The sequence below is a fragment of the Plasmodium vivax genome, chromosome 12 (genome assembly GCF_000002415.2).
Source record: "Plasmodium vivax chromosome 12, whole genome shotgun sequence".
Classification (NCBI taxonomy): Eukaryota; Apicomplexa; class Aconoidasida; order Haemosporida; family Plasmodiidae; genus Plasmodium; species Plasmodium vivax.
The window spans coordinates 16190-36581 of NC_009917.1; the positions used below are offsets into that span (position 1 = coordinate 16190).

General features: G+C 33.4%; 5 protein-coding genes across 5 annotated transcripts; 2 read left to right on the forward strand and 3 right to left on the reverse strand.

Moving 5' to 3' along the window:
• Window positions 1–449: 449 nt before the first annotated feature.
• PVX_083570 (hypothetical protein, conserved) lies at window positions 450–2377 on the reverse strand. The gene is made up of 2 exons (XM_001614262.1): window positions 1941–2377; window positions 450–1744 (listed from the first exon to the last, which is right to left on the reverse strand). Exons 1-2 carry the CDS (start codon window positions 2130–2132, stop codon window positions 1034–1036), a joined length of 903 nt encoding a protein of 300 aa, XP_001614312.1. The 5' UTR covers window positions 2133–2377; the 3' UTR covers window positions 450–1033.
• Window positions 2378–3610: 1233 nt separating this feature from the next.
• PVX_083565 (hypothetical protein, conserved) lies at window positions 3611–5083 on the reverse strand (the record flags this gene model as incomplete). The annotated part of the gene is made up of 2 exons (XM_001614261.1): window positions 3611–4854; window positions 4982–5083. 2 exons carry the CDS (start codon window positions 5081–5083, stop codon window positions 4111–4113), a joined length of 846 nt encoding a protein of 281 aa, XP_001614311.1. The 3' UTR covers window positions 3611–4110.
• A 1357-nt stretch (window positions 5084–6440) lies between these two features.
• Window positions 6441–8781, reverse strand: PVX_083560 (hypothetical protein, conserved). The gene is made up of 2 exons (XM_001614260.1): window positions 8052–8781; window positions 6441–7842 (listed from the first exon to the last, which is right to left on the reverse strand). The coding sequence occupies exons 1-2, from the start codon at window positions 8238–8240 to the stop codon at window positions 7093–7095; spliced, it is 939 nt and encodes a 312-aa protein (XP_001614310.1). The 5' UTR covers window positions 8241–8781; the 3' UTR covers window positions 6441–7092.
• A 4043-nt stretch (window positions 8782–12824) lies between these two features.
• On the forward strand, window positions 12825–14519 carry PVX_083555 (hypothetical protein). Its single transcript, XM_001614259.1, has 2 exons — window positions 12825–13440; window positions 13612–14519. The coding sequence occupies exons 1-2, from the start codon at window positions 13234–13236 to the stop codon at window positions 13831–13833; spliced, it is 429 nt and encodes a 142-aa protein (XP_001614309.1). The 5' UTR covers window positions 12825–13233; the 3' UTR covers window positions 13834–14519.
• Window positions 14520–16553: 2034 nt separating this feature from the next.
• Window positions 16554–19619, forward strand: PVX_083550 (tryptophan-rich antigen (Pv-fam-a)). The gene is made up of 2 exons (XM_001614258.1): window positions 16554–17373; window positions 17533–19619. Exons 1-2 carry the CDS (start codon window positions 17185–17187, stop codon window positions 19180–19182), a joined length of 1839 nt encoding a protein of 612 aa, XP_001614308.1. The 5' UTR covers window positions 16554–17184; the 3' UTR covers window positions 19183–19619.
• The last annotated feature ends 773 nt before the right edge of the window (window positions 19620–20392 follow it).

Consider the following 20392-nt stretch of genomic DNA (forward strand, 5'->3'; position numbering starts at 1 on the left):
TCCCCTTTTCCCAAGCTATATTTTATCACTTTGTACGTGTAAAAATTACCCTTTCGCGGCTCCAACCTTTCGAGCCATACTTTACCCATTTTATGATGATAGACAGTGTGTAGCACTGGCTTATGTGCCATGTAAATCGTTTCTCAAAAGGCACACCTTTTTTAATCACTTTTCTAACTCCTTGTATATTCTCTAATTGACGCACGTCCAATTAACGTTAGCATTGCGACTCCCCATTTGGACTTCCTCCTTTTCTTCGAAAGAAATTTTCAAATAATAACCCCAACAACTCATTTGTAAAAGGGTCTACAATCATTAGCGAATTTTTTTTCTAAATGTATATGCTTCATTTGGCAGTTTAAATTCTCACATTATAAAAAAAATATATATCTCACGTCACTCTATATCGTTTAGATAGCTCATACGCAAAAATACATACAACATTACGGTCATATATACATCATGTGTATTTACTAAAAGGAATGTAAGAGCAATACGAGTAGAAGTTAATTTTTAAATGTGAAATGGTTACTAGTAAAGAACAATTTAAAACGGAAAAAATGTAAAAATGTCGTTAAGTTAGCAAAGAAGGCACATATATAGGAAACATTGTTAGTGCATACAAAGGGAAGTTCAAAAAAATGTACGCGGTGTACAGATAAATTAGCAATATCTAAGCAAATTTCATATTTTGCATAGTTATTCTTTTCTTTTGGCACAAGATCTATCAACGCGTTACGCATGTTACAGATGCTATATTATAACAAACTACGAAACGTTTTTCTTCTTTCTTTTTCGTTTCATTTTGGGCCGCACAGCAGTACGATAATGAGATGTACGTTAGTCCAAGCCAGTTTGTTCATTTATACCATCAAAGTAAGCACGCACTATTTTTTCAACCTTTCTTTACATTATCAATCTGCGCGATAGTTGCACACAGTCTCATATATACACAGGCACAGCACAATCGTGCGTTTTTCCCACTTTCTTTCGTAACTTTTTTCAGTTGACAAATCCCATATTTTTAATTTCCTCATTTTTTTGGAACCATTTCTGCATCCAATTCGCCTTTTCCCAAGGTTTGTAAAGTTTCTCTCAATTCAGCAGCCTCCTTCTTACACTTGTTCAAGAAATTCACAAATTCCTCTTTGGTCAAATGGTCTTTCAATATAAGGTCGTAGAAAAGTTTAATATAATATTCCTCTCTCTCCGTTAGGATGTTATAAAAAATAGAAATGACGTTACCCCATTGGGTGCTAGCATGTTCTTCCTCTACTTGATGTTTTTCCTTTAACTCTTCGTAATATTCGAACAAACCATTTATCATTTCGTAAAATCCTTGTCCTTCAAGAGCATATGCACGTTTCCACATTTTGATAATTTCATTCTTTGATGGGACTTCTTCCATATTGTTGATCAGTTCGTCTAGTTCTTCTTTTGTCACATCACTGGTAAATATCATTTCTGCTTCGCTAAACCTAGGAACGTTAACATTACATAAGTCATTTGTCTCTTCAAATTTTTCGTCAACATTTTTATCTGAATCCGAAGCGTCCTCTTCTTCATTTTCACCTGAATCTATTTCACCAAATCCAGATAACACGGCATCATCATCGGAATCAGAATCGGAGGAACTTACATTTTTATTTGAGTGTCTTCTTCTCAAAGATCTATTTTCATTTAACTCGGATAAATTTCTTGCTTGTATTTTGGCCAGCACCTTGTTGTCCAGGGGGGTTATGTTCTGCGAGAAAGTTTAAAAAAAGGTTCACGAGGAGGGGGCGCATACATATTAGGCATATTTATACGTCATATGAACGGACTACTCCCTCATTTACACATCCGGGAGAGCGTACATTTGGCACTGCACGTAAGGGCCGCATTAAAAATTGCACAGTGCTTATTATTTATTCCAAAAATGCTTTTTTTATATAGCTTACTAGTAGCAACATATAAATGGCGACAACGAGAAGTGCCACCGAGCAGGAGGGGAAAAATAATCTTCGGAAGTTAAGGCCACCTGAGCTCTTCTTTCCAGCGCCATTCGCGGCGGAAGATTTTTCGTTCCTTCTGTTATTCTTAGCTGAGCTTTTGTCAGCTGAAGCAGAATTGAATTTGCTAAAAAAAGCCATAGTCGCTTAATTTAAGTTTTGTGGTGTATATAGGTATATATAAAAGGGGGTTATTATTAGAGCCAAAATTGTTCTAAATTTATAACTCAAGAGGGCTGCGTTGTGCTACGATAAACTACGTTAAAATATGTTAAAATGTTTTGAAATATGTTGAAATGTTTTGAAATGTTTTGAAATATGTTAAACTGCGTTAAACTATGTTGTAAAAAGTACTTTACTTTAGTTTATAAAAAGTTTGAAAACTTAAAAAAATTAAAAAAAAAACAAAAATATTTACATAAAAAAATTAAAACATTTTAAAATATATCTTTAGTAAATAAAAAAAAAAAAAACGATGTCATAAAAAATGTATAGATTTTATTTTTTCGATCACAGCGCGCGTCGCTAGAAATATTCAGCAAACAGAACAACGTGTATTTTTTGTTGCTAAGCAAAATGGCTAGCTCGCCAAATATATGAAGGCCCCTCCTGCTTACAACATATTTTTACAACCACTTTTATCTCTTAAAATTTTGCAGAATAGGGCATATAAACCAGTCAGCAAATATTTTTCTGCGCATTTAACGCTAGTAACTTTTAAAAGATAACTTTTTTACAACGGCAGCATATACATAATAGCACAATCGATCTGTTCGTTCAAGGTTTATATTTTGTACATGTACAAATGCAAGTATTATTTATTTATGCATTCCAATTAAGAACAAATTATTATTTTTTTTTTTTTCATGCATGGTAAATCACCAAAGATGAGAAGCTTTCTTTTTATGTCATCCCTTCTTCGCCGTTGAACGATAGTCAACAAAATGCAGATAACTTTTAATTTAAATCTATAACATTTAAAAAAGCATATTAAATATATGTAATACTGATGGGGGAGCATGTAGAACAGAACAAACAACTGCTTTGATAAAATTGTACTGTTGTCAACAGTTTGCATTTTTTTTTTTTTATCATAAGTTAAGCATTATATATATTTTTATTTTAGCGAAGAAATGATAATGGCCATATATGTCCCTTTTTTTTTTTTTTTTAAACTTAATAAGTCAAATTGTAATGATCTTCCCTCCATCGTCAAGTTCGTACTAGTTAACACTCCCTTGTGAACATCTTTTCAAGTAAACGCTTCCCATTGGGGGCATTTACATAAAATCGCATACGAATAATGAAAGCATTAGTACAATTCGCACGAGTTAAAAAAATTTCGCATATACATTATGCTAAATGTAAGATAAAGCGATGAAGCGGGTTGCCATTATTGCTATCTAACGTGAGTGTAGTACGGCTAATTTATATGCCTAGTTTGATTAGATGTGGCTTAGTCTTTTTACTTTTACTTTAAAGCTCAAAGAATTTTCTCACGTAGCACACATCCTCAGAGCATTGCTCCCCTTCTAATCACATATTTCATGCGCGCATTGAAACATATATCATCATGTAAAGAAGTAAAGTCCTAAATTGTCAGCACAATTAGGGAGTAAAATAAAATATTTCCCTTTAGTAATTTCAAAGGTCTAATCGCAAACTTGTAGCTGTGGCAAGTTACGCATATCATGTACGTATGAATGTTTAAAAAAAAAACCATAACATAGTTTAGATCATCCGATAATAAGTTTTATGTGGCGATTTAAAAAAACAAAAATTGACAAACTTTACACATGCATTTAATTCACTGCTATGTTCAAAATGCGCGCTGGACATTATACATTCTCCTTTAAATATTTAAATACATTTTCCGGGTAAAAAATAAAAGCACCATGCGAATCGTGTGCCCTTCGTTGCCTAAACGGTGTAGTGTAATCAACTTCGCTCTTCTTTCCAAGAAAAAAGGGCTTATCAAATAGTGCGTACATAAGCATATATGTAGAAGAATACCTCCGCTTCTTCTTTTTAGCAATGTATATATATGTACACACACATGTGCGTGCCCTTAGCCCTTCCTTCGCAACCTCAATCCGTCCGCTTCCACCAGGATTGCCCCCTACTCGAGTACACATTTATTTAGCTTACCCTCCCCCATAGCAACTAGCTCATTTATAAACAAGGTAAAAGTGTTTCTGCATATATTTATAAAACGCTCATGTTCATACTCGGGCAAATTATCCTTTATGACGTAGTAGAAAAAGAGCTTATTGTGATACTCCTCCGTGATCCTGATGGTTGAGTCAATAGTATGATTGCTCTTCTGCATTTGTTCCTCTGCAATGTTATCATCCACGTTATACAAACTTTTTAATCTTCTCAAATAATATGATAAATGCTCCTTCAAAGTGTGCACCTTATCTACTGCATCTTCGTGTAGCTGTATCCATCTCTCGAGCATCTCCCTCTTGAATAAATTATCATTCACCGAATTGATTATTTCATTTATATCTTCTTCTCTAAAGCTGTGAAAGACGATGTGGGATTTTTCCTTTAACTCAGTTGGGTCGTACGCACTTTGGAAAATTTCTTCTGTCGTGTTTCTATTTACTTGTGGGTTTTCATACAAGTCGTCTGTAATTTCGGAAAGCGGGTCTGCTGATTCTCCTTGTGCAGTGTTAGCATTTCCTTGTGGGCTATCGTACAGGTCGTCTTCAATTTCGGCAAGTGAGTCTTCTGCCCCTTCCTGGACATTCTCATTAGTTATGAATTCATTTTGGTTCGTGGGGTGATCGGATAAAATTCTTGACTGCACGCCGCTCAGCTGAGGCGCTCCAGCAGTGTCCTTCGAGACAAACGCATTCTACAAAAACGTATTTTTAAAACATTAAAAAGGTTATTATTAGTAATTACTATTTTCACTTTTTCTATATGTATAGTTTAAAACGGATGTGAAATTTTGCCACATTTTAATACACTTTTTATCTTACCAAGACCACGAGAGAGATGACCACCACCAGGGATACCACACAGCTGCGCGTGGGACTCAACAAAAGAGAAATTTTTTTGCTCTCTAATTTTTTATCTTTCATCTTAGATGAATAAATATACGTAAAAAAAAATTACTTTACATATAATATTGCTCCTGTACAGAATTGTACAAAACAGAATTTGTGAACCTTAAGATAGGCGAAATTATTTAACGACAATATTTTTTAAAGGTAAAAAAAATGTACTTTTTTATAGTAATAAAAATTATTCTCGAATTGTTCTTCTTATGTATAGAGGAGCAAAACGCATTCGTAAAAAAGTTACAACGTATAAGCAAAAAAAAAAAAAAAAAAAAAGCGTACATAAAAAATAGCTAGCTATATATTTTGTGAAAGTTCGTCAAAGCTACGTTTTTATAGCAACTACATAACTCCATCGCCAACTTTGCAAGCTGTTTTAAAATACGACGTAAAAAAAAAAAAATCCTGGTGGTTGTCGTTTGCAAATAAAAATTATTTTTCACTACAACTATTCAGCTCCTCCGCGTTGCAATACATATTACAACATTGTTGTCATTTGTTCTGGAATGGGGTAAACATTGTAAACCCTTTTTATCTTATATATAACTACAAAATGGTAATAATTTTGTCGAACCATTTTTACAACAGTAACGTTCTTCGCCCTCCAAAAGAACAGTTCTGTTCTTCCTAAAAATTTGCGTTGGCACTACATATCCAATTAACCACGCATGAAGAACTACAAATTACGTTCGTCAATTGCCTCTTTACATAAAATAAACCTCCACGTGCTGCTCAATTTTTTCTTTTCTTTGAATTGTTCTGTAACTCCAAAGAATTACGCAAAGGTATTCGTAATTTCTTAACTCTCAAAGTGTAGTTAAAGGGTTACCCACAAAGTACATACATATTTGCAAACGGAGAAAATAAGAACCTAGCATCGCATGCGGCGATACGGATAGAAGGTCACACCTAACATAAGAAGTGAAATACGTTTAATCATCAAAAAAGCGTCCTTTCAACGAATAAACTGCGAAACATATCTCCCAAAATGCTGAACAAATTTTGCTAAGTTTTTCCCATGTGTTCTCTCTCTTCGCTGTTGAAATAAAACATAATAAGCTATACGTTCCGATATACATAGAGATTCCCAACCCAATAGGGGAAAAGCCAATTCCCTCAAAGCGGCTAATTCGTGCTTTCATGCATGTAATAAAATAGTTAAGACGTAAATGAACTATATAAAAGCATCCACTAATTTATTACACATTTACGCATCTTCCACACAAAACGGTATGCTATGCATAGTCATCACGTGAATCGCCGGAGTGGTAGCCAAATATGCGTATAGCTAAACTTGCCCCTCCGATGGCCCTTTTAACGTGTGGTGTTAACTCTAACGGTGTTTATTTACCCCCCTTTTGCCCAACAACGTGGAAGCAAATCACGACTTGGCATAATTAGATTAAGCGTCTGTTTTTCATGGCAGTTCGTCGGTTCCAGTAAGTGTCATAAAATGGTGAAATGTAAATACAACTTAATCATTCAAAACGTAATTTGCATGTACACATATATAGTAATCAATATTCAATATAATACTATGTGCCGTGAATACCTATATTATTATCCATGTTGCAAGCTTAGCTTTTTAAAGAATATACATTTGAAGCATCATGCATATATATCTTGTAAAAATGTGTATATTTCATAAAAAAAAAAAAAAAAAAATATAAATAAAATACACAGCTATTATAGTTTAAATACTTGCATAGAATTAAATACATAGCATGTCCACACATTTCGTGGCAGAATATTATATTGCTTTGAAAACTTTAGGTAAAAAGGGGGACCAAAAGGTGTGGAGATATATATATTACGCACAATATATAATACGCACAATGCACAATAGGCATAATATATAATATATACATAGGTACATATATAAATACACAGGTTAATCAACTGCGCGTGTGCAGCCATCCTCGCTCTTTCGCCTGAAAATGTCTACGCGCATGTATGCATGTATGCATCTTTACACCTTTGCATGTTGCTTCTACTTAACACTTACGGAACCACGGGGAGAGATCTACCTCTTAAGCACTTTTTGACTTAGCCTTTCCACTCTTGCATTTTGATTCTTCTTTTTTTTCGCTGGAACCACTCTTCTTGTTGCATGGGCTTTCACAGCTGCTACCAGGGCAGGCACTCTTGCTGCAAAAGGTTTCACAGCTGCTGCCACTGCATCCGCTGCGGAAGGCAACTTTACGTGGAGAGTAATCCTCATAAGCTAAATAGCCTTCTCTTTCCAAAGCGCAATTCTGTACAATTTTGTAAAATACGTACAGGTAAAAAGTAACACACACACTGGACACGAATTGGGATGACTTATAATGTCCTGAGAGTAAAAGCTTGCTTGCTAATAATTCGAGTAAAAGTGGGGAGAAAAGAAGCACATATTTAAGGTAGTTCTTTAATCCATTCAAAGCTTGAGCTCCAGCATCTACAATCGCTTCAGCTTTCTTGTTTCCTGCATCTAGGACATCCATTAATTTCTTTTCAAAATATAAATCTAAAGTTTTAAAACCACATGTGCAGGCTCCACAGTTAGTTTGGCACGTCTTGTCAACTGCATTACTGTATGGCAATGATGCCTTGCAATTTTTCTTTCCTGGGCAACCTTTCTTTTTCTTTTGCTCTTCAGCATCCTCTTCGTTTTCATTTTCCACGGTTGTACTTTCAAATTCGTCATCTTTAGCTTCTGCAGATGCTAACATTCTGAGGGACTTTAAGCCTGCACCATTGTTAAGGCCGTTGAACGTGCAAACGGAACTGTTCGAGTTGCCCTACAGAGGGGAAAAAAAAAACAAAAAAACAAAAAAAAAAAAAAATAAAATAAAATAAAAATAAAAATAAAAAGCGGTGACTATACATCAACAAGTTACCACTTGGGAAGATAAAACTACATTTTTACAAAGGGGAAAAACATAACAAAGTGGAATATATACATATATTTTATATATGCGCCTGGCGGCTATTCATTTTATCATCCTACATTTTCGTAACATTGGGACATCAACACGAGAAGGGAAAAGGTACAAATTTTGGTAAAACTGAAGAATTTGCTCTTTCGTTTCATGGTATTCTTTGCGTCATCCACAGATGAAGAAACGAAACTGCTCTCTAAATGTGCAGAGCATTCACTCTGGCAAGTATTGTTGCTAGCGTTATTGAAATTTTTCATTTTCCCTAATTTTATTAATAATGTAATAAATTGTTATAAATTCTTTTTAGTAGGAATTTTTATTAGGTATTTGTTTTTTTTTTTAATGTATTACTATTAAGCTATAGTTAATACTATTAAAATTGTATAAGGGATATAAAACTTTAGAAAAAATTTTGGGTAAAATTTTCAATAAATATATGTATATCCTTATTTGGAATATCCAAAATTTTAATTTATTTTTTTTTAAAGAATTAAATAATGTAATAAAAACTCAGCGCTTTTTTATTTTTTACGAGACAATTGGCTAAATAATTCCCGTTTTGTTTTGCAAAATGTTGAAAATAATGCATTTTTTTATTTTTAGTAAAATAAAAATTTATTCCTGCCCATTTATACATATAAAAAAATGTAATAATCACTCATTAACCATTCAAAAACATATTTTTTACATTTTATATATATACCTATATATATATAATGTAGGATAAATAACGCAAATTTTTAAAAAAATAAATGTTTTTTTTTCTAAATTTTGCAATTTTTTGAGTAAATTTTGTATACTTATATTATTCCGCTTCTGCTTCAAAATTACCATTCGGCACTATAATTAAAATAAAAGTAGATAAAGTAGCATTTTTATTCACAAATCGGTCAGGCCCGAGTTCGAAAAAGTGCATAAAAAATACCTCTTTTTATTCTAAAAAAGGAATATTATTTATGTAATATTTATGCAATATTTATGTGATATTTATGTGATTTTTATGCAATATTTATACATTATTATATATAACAATACATACGTTTTTTTTTATTTTTTTCATCAAAACTTGCAAAAGGGGCTAATACTGCCAAGCATATTTTTTATGTATGCCAGTAGTACATGTATGCCAATAGGTAAATGTATACGTGTATATCATTTTTTTTAACTCGGGTTAAAATTCCTAAAATAACCGATAAAAAATATGTACCGTGCGCAGCGCAATCCCTCCCAAAAATTCTCATAACGTTTTCGCAAAAATCATCCAAAGGGGATATAAGACCCCATGCAAAAAAGCAACCTTATTTTTTAGGCGATTTTTCTGAGATAACAAACGTTTGGCATAATTCGAAACGCAGTTTATTACTGCCCTTTTTTTTTTTTTTTTTGCAAAAAATTAAATTTTTAATTAGAAAAAATTCATGCGTTTCTGCTAAAAAAATAAAACGCAAATAATGCTTCCTATCATGTGTATGCTGTACTGCATACTGAGTGTATGGGAAGAATGGGCTGCCTAATGGGCCACATAATGTGTCACATAATAGGCCACAAAATGGGCCAAAAAAATTACCGTAGTTTGTTTTAATGCTTTTCCCTTCGACGCACATGTGCTGTTAGCCAGCTTAAAGATTTGTAGACCCCGAACGAAAACGACAAATCGAGGCGAGCCATAATTTTTTAAAGCAACGCCTGCATAATATTATTTACCAAAATTGTATAACCGCATTTTAGGGTAATAGAAAAAGGATTGTATGTCGTTAAAATGATTAAAGTTGAAGGTACAAAGCGAAAAGATATATTGGCAGTTCATATTGCCTACTGAACGCTTTTGCTTAAAAAAAATCACCATCGACGACGAAACTACACATTTTTGCAATTATTTATATTCCGTAAATTCTATAAAAATAACTTTCCAATTTTTACTTTAATAAGATAATATCGTAGGGGATATGATTAACGCCAATGAACCTCCTCTGTTAAGCTAAAAAACAAATTTGTTTTTAAATAAAAGGTTTATTGAGCAGTTAATCTGCTTTTAAAGCATCTACTTATGTTACCACTGCATATGCTACGAACAAAATGAAGCGCAAACGAATCACCACCTTTGAGGGTTATTTTTCCTGCTATCAGGATGCTCTTTACCCTACCAATGTGTAATAAAATATGATGTCATGCACGTGCTACTTCATTATTTTTATGACAAATTTCATGTTTTCTAAAAGGAAGGAGAGAAGGAGGGAAGGAGGCAAAACTATAGGACACCTAGCGCGACTGCATGAAACAAAGAAACGTTAATTTAACGCGAAATATCTATATCCCCTTTCATGATAAATCTTCAATTCCGGTGCCTTCCTCTCCCCTGTTAATATATAAAATCAAAAATGTCACTAAAAAAGGTATGCAATAAATATGTTCAAATTTTTCGTTTGAGTGAAGGTCGTTAAAACGGTACTGTACTGATCTTCTTTGTGAAAGTATTTATACACCTATACACCGTTTTTTTTTATGACATACGCAAGGGGGGGGAGAGGGGTTATACATATACGTACATAGATATATAGAGAAAGTTACAAATTCTATTTATAATGGCTCATTCCTAACACAGGCTATTTTTCGCAAGGCATTTTTAAGCCTAAATATGTGCATACTTGCCATTATGTTGCCTGCAAATTTTTTTAATCGCCTGAGAATTTTTTTTCCATTTAACGTATTATAGATAGCCCTTCCACAAAGTGTTCCTTTTTCTCATTAAGTAGCACTAAATACTGAACTGAACATGATAACGATGTGGAACCTTTTTTTTTTTTACGTACACAAAAAGAGCGGCACTTTTGTAAAGGTATTTAAATGACCGTTCTACGGCCCTGTGCTCTGAACACTTTCTAACCCCCTTGTGTAAATTGGCTAAATAGGGAGTAATATTTTTCCGTTTTATCGCAAACAATAACTTTATTGTATAAGCAAGGGCGAAATGCAATGTTTAAAATGTGTAGAAAGATAGGGCAGCGTAACTTCTTATGCATATAAAAGATAACAAAAAAGGAAAACCTATTTGTGATAAAAAAATGTTAAGAAAAAATATCCTTTCACGAGCAGCAAATGTTACACTTACACGTTAAATGAACGCATTCTTGCAATAGCAAAATTGCGATTTGAACAATCTACGACGCAATTTTTGTAGATGCATTTACTTCAAATTTTGCTTGCAAGTTATAATTTATAACCTTTCCTTTTTGACCCTTTTATAACACACCAAAAATGAGTTATCGAAAGGTTTCAAGCATGTCTGGGAACACATTCAAAATAACACTATGCATAATGTGCAACGCGATATTATTTCAAATCATTTAAAGTTCATCCTATTCGTGTAACAATTAAGCAAAGCGAATTACATGAATGTGCTTATTGCGGCTCCCTTTAAAACGAAATAGTCAGGTTTTGCGAAAAGGCTAACACAAACGATTATTTATGTATGCACTTTTACTAGACTTATTTGAACTTTCATCTGAGCCAAATTTTATCATAACTTGTCCATCCACCGTTCGCTATTTTATTCTTACGTATAGGTTAACACTTTAAATTACTTTTTTTTCTTTTTACAAATAAATAGGCCTTCCTTCACAGTGCATATTAATCGGTTAACATAAAAAGGGTATAAGCGGTCAGTAAGCATTTCAAATGCAAGCAAAGGAAAACAGCAAAATGGTAGTGTGTTTGTTCAGTTCATGTTTGTCTATAACGATATTTCAAACATGACCGCGAAAATAACGCTTGACAAAAGAACCCTGCGTCATAACAAAAGCGGAAAAAAAAAATACATTTATTTAATTTTTTAATGTTCCCAGGAAATTACTTAATCGAAATATTTTCGCAACCGCTTAGCATGCATATATATATTTTTTTTTTTCAACTGCTTCGATTTTCTCGAATGGGAAGTTTTAAAATGCGCTAAAAAAAATTACTTCAAACTACCGCAATTGCAAAGCAAAAAAAAAAAAAGTTAATCCATTTCTCCCAAAAAAACATTTAACAAATGAATGATGCATATCGCAAATTCATAGCTAATTTAACCCGCTTAAAATTCGCTAAAGGAAAAAAAATTCCATTTTTGCAACTCAAAATAATGCATTCCTCCTTAATATAATTTATAGATTGATTAATTATTGAAATTTATTATATTCCTTTTCAATTGATTAGAGTTAATGAGAGAAATTAAAATTCACAAAATTAAAGAGAAGTTCGTCTAAATTATGCGAATGACGCAATAACCTTTGCTATTTTTTTCGTTAATTAACCTATTTCATTTTACATAGAAACATAAAAATTTTAAAAATATGCCATTTTGCAGTTAAACTATATGTACATACATGTGATGAGTAAATTATGTACATAATTAATTAATTAATTAATTACAAATTAGGGATCAAGCTCGATGACTAAATTATATATTCCCAACATTGCCATTTCCGTGATTTTTTTTATTTCAAAAATTGCCATAATTTAAAAAAAAAAATTTTATCGGAGAGTTTTTTCAAAAATTGGCAAAAATAATACGCAAAAAAAAAAAAAAATAAGTGTACCATTTCTACTACCCACTTGGTGCTAAAAAAAATATTTTTAATTCAGCTTTTATATGTACATATTTATATATATATATATATTTTTTTTTTTTATAATAAAAATAGAAAAATTAGAATAGTATATCCCTAGCAATTAAAAAAATTAACTTATCAAAGTGGAGCCCTAGTTTTTGAATGACACCATTTTATATCATTTTTAATAAAATTATTTTTCGTTACCCGGCACAAAAAAAATACTTCCCCCTATTTTATTGTTTAAATTTTAATACACGTATTTTATTTTATATTATCTTATATGGACATACGCGTAATATATTTTTTAATTTTGTAAAAAGCCATCAAGTGAATATTAAAATAAAATAATTTCTCGTAGCCCAGTAAAGCAGTAAAAAAATTATTAAAATTTTTATTAACATTTTGGAAAAATTATATGTTAAACTAACAATTCTAAAAGAAATTATATTTATTTTAATCAAACTGCCATTTTAAGAAAAAGGGAATACAATATTTCCAATTACCTTTACGAATAAAATTATACAAAATTTTTAATACTTTATAATAAAGCATATATATCTCGCTATCGGTATTTTAGCATAAGAATAGCCACACGTATAGAGATAAACACAGAAGAAACTTCCATACATTTATTTTAAGCTATCTTTTTTATTCCAAAATGGTGTTCCCATACGACAATACCCTTCCAAAATATAAATTCTACCAAACTGTAGTTCACAGATATTCAACTAACCGACCAGTAGTTCCAGTGACTTCCCACCAAGTGTATACCCAAAACTTCTATGACAATTCGGCCAGTAATCTGATTACTACCTACATTTTCTTGATTTTGTTTTTATCCTTGTGCTACAGATTAATTGATAAGGTACGATATGCGTAAAAATAGGACTTCTCTAAAAAGAGACCATAAATGCCCTTCCTTTTTTTCTTTTTTTTTTTCCACGGTGATGATTTTTCTTCCCAATTATTCCCATTTTGTGCATAAATGTTTATTTTACCCCTTTTTTTTTTTTTTTTTTTTCTCCTAAATTTTCAGGCGTTTTTCCAAGGCCGATTAATAAGCAGTATCTTCGGTTTCGATGAAGAAGATATAGACTCCAGAGTTGAAACTGAACCTGATGATATTGATTACGGCAAATCTGATGATGAGGATTCCTACAACTATGATGACTCAGAAGAAAAGGAAGAACAGGGACAAAAACCTGAAAAAGTAACTTTGGAATCCCCAGATAACGCAGAAATCGACATGTCCTCATAAGAACCTTAAGAAGATACCAAGAGGTTGGACGGATGGACGGATGGATGAATGGATGAGAAATTATTTCCACTGTTCTGAAAAATAATGAAATTATACCTATGTGTTCTACACATCATGTACACATCATGAATACGAGAGGACGTATTAATGTTCTAATTAATATATCTTTTTTTTTTCCCTCTTTTTATTTCATTATTTTTCTACATGTACGATTTTACGATCTTGTTTTATAAAAAGAAATGTACATTCCTTATATATACTTATATTATAGCATATCTTGTATTCAAAATGATGAGCTATATATCACACCAAAGTAATTTTTTGTATTTTTTTTTTTTTTTATTACTTTTTTTTTATACTTGCATGATATATACGTGGTAAAAGGATAAAAAAAAGAAATAATACATGAAAAGCTGTACATGTGTGTTTCCATGATAATTTTATGAGCTATCTCGCAAAATAATCGTTTCAAACACCCCCAAAAAAGAAAGAAGAATAAGAAGAAGGAAATGCAAGACGTTATTAATTTATACTTGTTATATAAATAAATAAAGTTCATCATTCCATTTTTTTTTTTTTTCTTTTATTGCATTTTTTTAAACTCCATGAGAAAACAATACTGATAAAGAAACAACACATGTTAGCTTTTTGATAAAGGGAATAATTAGCCTTATGAAACGTTTTATTTTTAAAACGTGCATTTTCGAATGGGTGATTTGAGCAGAATGGTCTATGTTCTTCCCATTTAACAGCCAGCTGTGGTTATATGCAAACTATGCATCTGTCTCCGCTTTGCCCCTCATCACCTCATCACCTCATCACCTCATCGCTGTGTCATTTGGGGAAATAATAAAAAAGAGGAGAGCAAAATTACCTCAGCGTTCTTCTTGACTTCCCCCTTTATGACTAAACCTTTAGTGTGCATGTTACGCGTCTCTACTGCTACCTATCAGTAAAGTGAAGTGATATCCCCCGCGATGCTCTGCACTCGTCTTAAAGGAATTAATAACGTAAGTTAGAGTAGCATGTGATTAACGAAAAAAAGGGAAAAGCACTCCTTAAAGAAAACACACCTAATTCTAGCAACACGAGGGCATCTTTTATAGGACTCTTTTTTTTTTTTTTAAACACACTTATTTACCCTTTTGACCAAGCCTATCTACGATTAGTCACCATTTTTACCTTAAATAGCGAATTAACGAGCGCCACTTGAAGATGATACGACGTACCTACTCCACGGTTACACTTGTAACTCATTTTTAATCATTTTTTACTTTGTCTATAGAAACGAACCGCTATCTTTTAAAGCACAGTTGGTATATCTCCTAATCCAAAAGACTCCATTTGTGGAACGGAAAATAGCTATACATACGTGGAGTCACATGCATCAGAAAAAAATAATAAGATGTGAAGTACTTTCCCTCACCTTTTTAAAAATCACCTCTCATAAAAATTTAATAAACGTATATGCATAATAGGGAAGTTACTAAAAAGGGGAAATGCGCTCTTCATTTAATTTTTCGAATTTATTTAAGCTAACCTAACCACGTTTTACACTTTAAATATATTTTTTTTCTTTTCGGTAGTGCATTGTTAGTACACCTTATGAATGGGCAAACTGACTGTGGAAAAGCGTAACCTCAAAATGCTGCTATATATAATGAGCCTTACCAATTAGCCTATAACTGTTCGAATTTTCGATTCATCTCACAGGTACCTCTTAACTTGAGTAACCACAACGCATCAGCAAAATTTGCAGTCACGTGTTACCATTTCTACGTCTAATAGGGTAGCGGTTTGTCTGTTTAGTCCCGTTACCCACATGGATAGCCACTCTTGAGAGAAAACTAAACTGCCCAGGCTGAGCATTGAAAAAGCGATGCGAGGCAATTTTAGTCTCCTTCTCTCAGTCAGAAAGGTACACGCGTATATATGTCGTATATATGTGCATGTACTGCCCTAATTAGTAAGGAGAACAAAGCTACATGGTTGCAAAACTTGCTTAAGACTACCTTCCAGTTTTATTTCATTGTGCATGGTAATTCAGTTTTTTTTTTTTTCCCCTCCGCTTTTACGCCAATCCATTTGTTAATACTGAAAAAAGGTCTCACACTGGCGACACAGTGGGGAAATGTTCCAACATCATGTGAGTACCCACCAAATCACTTTTAGTCAGCAAAAAAGATTTCACAAAAAATGGAAAAAAAATAAAATAATAATAACACATCAATTCATTTCCTTATAATTAGTTAAATGTGCGACTAATAAAAAAGTAGATAAGCAGAATTATGCCACTTTATTTGTAAGCAAAACTGAGCAAACTTTATTTGTAAAATTTCTTCCATCCCTCGTTCGCCTTCATTTTCGTACATGCATTTATATACAAGTACGCCACATAATTATTGAAGCGGTATGGCGGTCAAAAAATACTTGTTATCAAAATTGCTGGGTTAACATCACGTACATATTAACAAAAAAAAATAATCATAAGGAGGAAACACAAAAGGATAAATTGCGCACGTTATGTGCATGCTGCTTTTCTGAGCAGGCAACTTAGGTGCCGCTTTAACAAAACATACATGTAGGTAGATTTACTCGATTTGTAAATTTTTATTTACAGTGCCCATTTTCTCTTGTTTCATCCTTCCGCTGACCCTCCTCTTGAGCACTGCGCGGGCGCAACCCATTTTTTTTCTACACTTCTTAAGAAACACAAAAATAAGAAAATAAATGGCAAAATAAATGGCAAAATAAATGGCAAAATAAATAACAAAATAAATAACAATATAAATAAACGAGTACATAAGAACCAACAGCACATTATAGAATCCGTGTTGCGCTCACATGGGTAAACAAAATGAACACAAAAACGATTTAATCCCTCATAAATATTGTTTTTTTTGTACGCTAAAAAAAAAAAAAAAAAGAATATATTGAAAGAATTGTTCTACCTCATAAACCTAATTGCTGTAACAGCAAAATGCGGTTAAGCATTACAGATGCTTCTTAAAAATAGGAGGAAGGTTTTAAATCACAGCTAAATGAACTATATATATATATATATATTTTTTCCTTTTCGCGCTTTGGTTTTATTTTTTCGATTTAGTAATGTAAGTATTTGTTAGTTGCTTTGTTATTTTTACTGCATTTTTTCCCGCCCTTCTGGCCGCTCCTCCCGCTGCTTCCTTTTCCGCTCCCGTTTGTTTAATACCGCTTAGAAGCGGTCGCCCCTTTTTATAAATCCCGCCAATCCCGTGGACGACGGCCGTGCCGCAAATCTAACCAAGTATATGCCACTAAAAAGCGCTCCCCAGTAGAGCTAATTATTCTTCGAAAAATATACAAAAAAACATGGAAGTAAATGCACTGCAGAATAGCAAATTCGATCCACTCAACCTGGCCGTTCCCATCATAAATGAGGGAATAAATGTCGGCAAAAGACTGATAGAAAGACTTGACGTGCCGGCAGTCGCCGATCTAGTGTTAACAGCGACGTTTTTCACTCTGTATAAGCTATATAATGACTTTAAAAAAATGAAGGTATGGTATACCACCAGTGATGTGCATACTACTATGTGCACATTTGAACTTTATCCCTCCCTCCTCTCCTATAACATCACAAATGAAACGTAGCTAATTTATACTAACATTATACACATACCCATCTTCTTATTCCTCCATTCCGAACCCTCGACGCAGATCCTGCAGCCGCGAGAAAACCACGAAATATTCTACGACGCGCTGGACACTCTAGATGGAGATCTCAGCACGGAAGAGAAAATTCAAAAGCAGCTACGCGAAGTAGAAAATCATAACAGAAAAGTACAAAAGTTACAGGACTGGTTTAAAGATGTAGAAAAGAGAGTAAAAGCTGAAAGGAGAAAAATAGATTTAGCAACAGGAAGAGCCAAAAGTGATGATCTGATAAAAAGAGCAAGACAAACATCAAAATATGTAATCAAACCGGAACAAGAAATAGCGCTAGAAGATACGGAAGAAAAAGAAATCATGGAAAATGGAGTTAAAAAAATCCAAAACGGGTTACGCATAATAGAAGAATTGATGCAAAAACTTGATGATGGCACAGGGAAAATGCCGAAAGACAATTTAGGATCATATAAGCAAGAAGTAGAAATCCCTGAGGATAAAATCGCAGAATTTGATGAAGGCCTAGAATTATTCCAAGAAGGCTTAAAACTAATTGAAGCTCGTGTAAAGAACAATGCAGGAGATAACGAAATAGAAGAAATAAAAATAGAACTAGAAGAACCGAACGAAGAAGAGGAAGATGGGGATAACTCATCTCCCTATTTATATTCCCAAGATGCAGTTGTACAAGAACCACTTTTAGCATCAGAGCGGAAATCATACAAAGGGAAGATGGCGCAAGTAGAAAAGTGGATAAACGAAATTGACGAAACGATAAAAAATGAAGCAATGAAGATAAAGGAAGGAGTGGAAGCGGAGGTCAAACCACCCGAATCATTTGCACAAGACGCAGGAAAGACAAAGGGACAAGCAGAAAAAAACACAACCAAAGAAGAAACACATGAAAATGTATACGAACAAGGACAAAACATGGGAGAAGAACCCAGTGGCGAATTGACCGAAGAGTGGAAAGCTAAAGAATGGAAAAAATGGATAAACAACACAGAAAAACAGTGGGGAAATTTTACACAATCCTTTGAACAACATAAACAAAAGTGGGTCAACAAAAAAGAAAGTGAATGGGAAGAATGGCTCACAAATATTCACTACAATTGGATTGGATTTACCAACAAATTGGAAGGAGATTATATAAACGATAAAGTAAACGCTTGGACGAAATGGGGTGAAAAGGAATGGAAGGGAATAATCGAAATGGAGTGGAAAAGACCTATGAAAGTAAAATGGACAAAATTGGTAGAAAAAAATGAAAAAATTTGGGGAGATAAGCTTTTTAATTATTGGGACAACTGGAAAGATAAAAAATGGAACGAATGGAAAAATATGAACTGGAAAAAAAAAGAAGAGGAAAAGTGGAATAATTCCGAAAAAAGGAAAGATTTAAATAAAGATGAAAATTGGAAGGAATGGAAAAAAAGATTGTTAAGGGAAAAAAAGGAATGGGAAAATTGGGTCAACGAAAAAGAAGATTTCCTAATGGATTCAGAAGAGACACACTGGGAAAAGTGGAAAGAGTACAAGTGGAATTACCTGAATGAATGGATGAAGCAAATGGAAGTGGACTGGTTAAAGTCCAAACCGTGGGAAGTCTGGAAGCAGGCAAGGAGCGATTTCTACGAATCAAACGTAAAACTGGAAGATGATTCGCAGCACAGTGAAGGGGAGTATTCGGTCAGCTCTTAAAATGAAATGTTGCCCTATTTGCGGCGAAAAAAAAGGGGGTCATTTTAAATTTTTTTATCACATCGAACGTCTCCTCTCACCGTTAAAACGGGGCCACGCACCCCATAATGCAAGTAGGCGACTTTTAAGAAGACGCGTCACCATAGCGTCATGCGCAGTGAGTCCAATTTGTCCTCCAAAAAAATATGTGAAATGTGTGTTTACACTTTTTCAAGTGAATATCACGTGGGAATTTTCAAATGCTTCGTTTTTTTTCCCTTCCAAATCGTTTCCCTTCAGATGACAACTGTCATTGTTATAAGAGGCGGATTTTTCGAAATGGCCTTTTTACTTCTTTTTATTTGTTATACAATTCGCGTGTGTGCAATGCGTTTCGCTCAATTTGTTTACCTCACAAAACTTTAGCAGTATATTTTTCGTGTAAGGTGATAATCACCCACATCTCATCATTAACTGCCAGTTTGAGTACTTACCTTAAATGCTTCGTTTTTGTTTATTTTGCGCAACCTTGGGTACGCTCGTTCGTCACCCCTTCAACATGCGCCATGAAAAATATATATATGTATATATATGTATATGCATATATATGCATGCACAGGGGGAAACTAAACCCTCCCTTGAAAGGATAGACAACGTAAAAGGATTACACAGGGTAATTACGCTGCCAAGTACTTTTCTAGTCCATGTGAAACATGCCATTAAATACGCCCTTATTTTTCTGAGCAAACATTTCCCTCGCGAGCAGTTGCCCCTTTCACTAAGTGCGCATAAACACCAACAAATGGGCTTATGCTTATGGCAGGAACGATAATGTAGCACCAGTCATGTACAGGGGAAAATTACGTTCGTTCATAATACTTAATGTATACTCTTTATTTCTAAAAATGAGAAGCTAATCATTAGGGTGAAAAGATGAAGGCAATGCACCCCTTTCACCTTTTGTGCCCATAAATTTGCGCACAGATATGCGTTGACAAGTTTTTCACTTTTTTTCTTTATTTTTTCCACGTCTACATAAATTACGCAGTTAAATATCTCCACGCATGAATAGCATTTGTTGAAGCTACCACAATTTTGCGACGGTACAGCTTCACATTGCTTTCTTAAAAACTGATAGACAAAAATTTTTGTGCTAGTGATTGCCACTAAAACTATGGAGATGCACATTGTTCGAATATTCAAATGGAGAGGAACACCTCGAAAATTCGTC

Excerpts from the sequence above, each read along its gene's own strand:
- PVX_083550 (XM_001614258.1), top strand. The coding sequence starts at position 17,185 with ATGGAAGTAAATGCACTGCAGAATAGCAAATTCGATCCACTCAACCTG. Across the intron at positions 17,374-17,532 it reads ATGACTTTAAAAAAATGAAG|ATCCTGCAGCCGCGAGAAAA; the intron begins GTATGGTATACC and ends CCCTCGACGCAG.
- PVX_083555 (XM_001614259.1), top strand. The coding sequence starts at position 13,234 with ATGGTGTTCCCATACGACAATACCCTTCCAAAATATAAATTCTACCAA. Across the intron at positions 13,441-13,611 it reads GCTACAGATTAATTGATAAG|GCGTTTTTCCAAGGCCGATT; the intron begins GTACGATATGCG and ends CTAAATTTTCAG.
- PVX_083570 (XM_001614262.1), bottom strand. The coding sequence starts at position 2,132 with ATGGCTTTTTTTAGCAAATTCAATTCTGCTTCAGCTGACAAAAGCTCA. Across the intron at positions 1,745-1,940 it reads CCATTTATATGTTGCTACTA|AACATAACCCCCCTGGACAA; the intron begins GTAAGCTATATA and ends ACTTTCTCGCAG.
- PVX_083560 (XM_001614260.1), bottom strand. The coding sequence starts at position 8,240 with ATGAAAAATTTCAATAACGCTAGCAACAATACTTGCCAGAGTGAATGC. Across the intron at positions 7,843-8,051 it reads TGTCCCAATGTTACGAAAAT|GGCAACTCGAACAGTTCCGT; the intron begins GTAGGATGATAA and ends TCCCCTCTGTAG.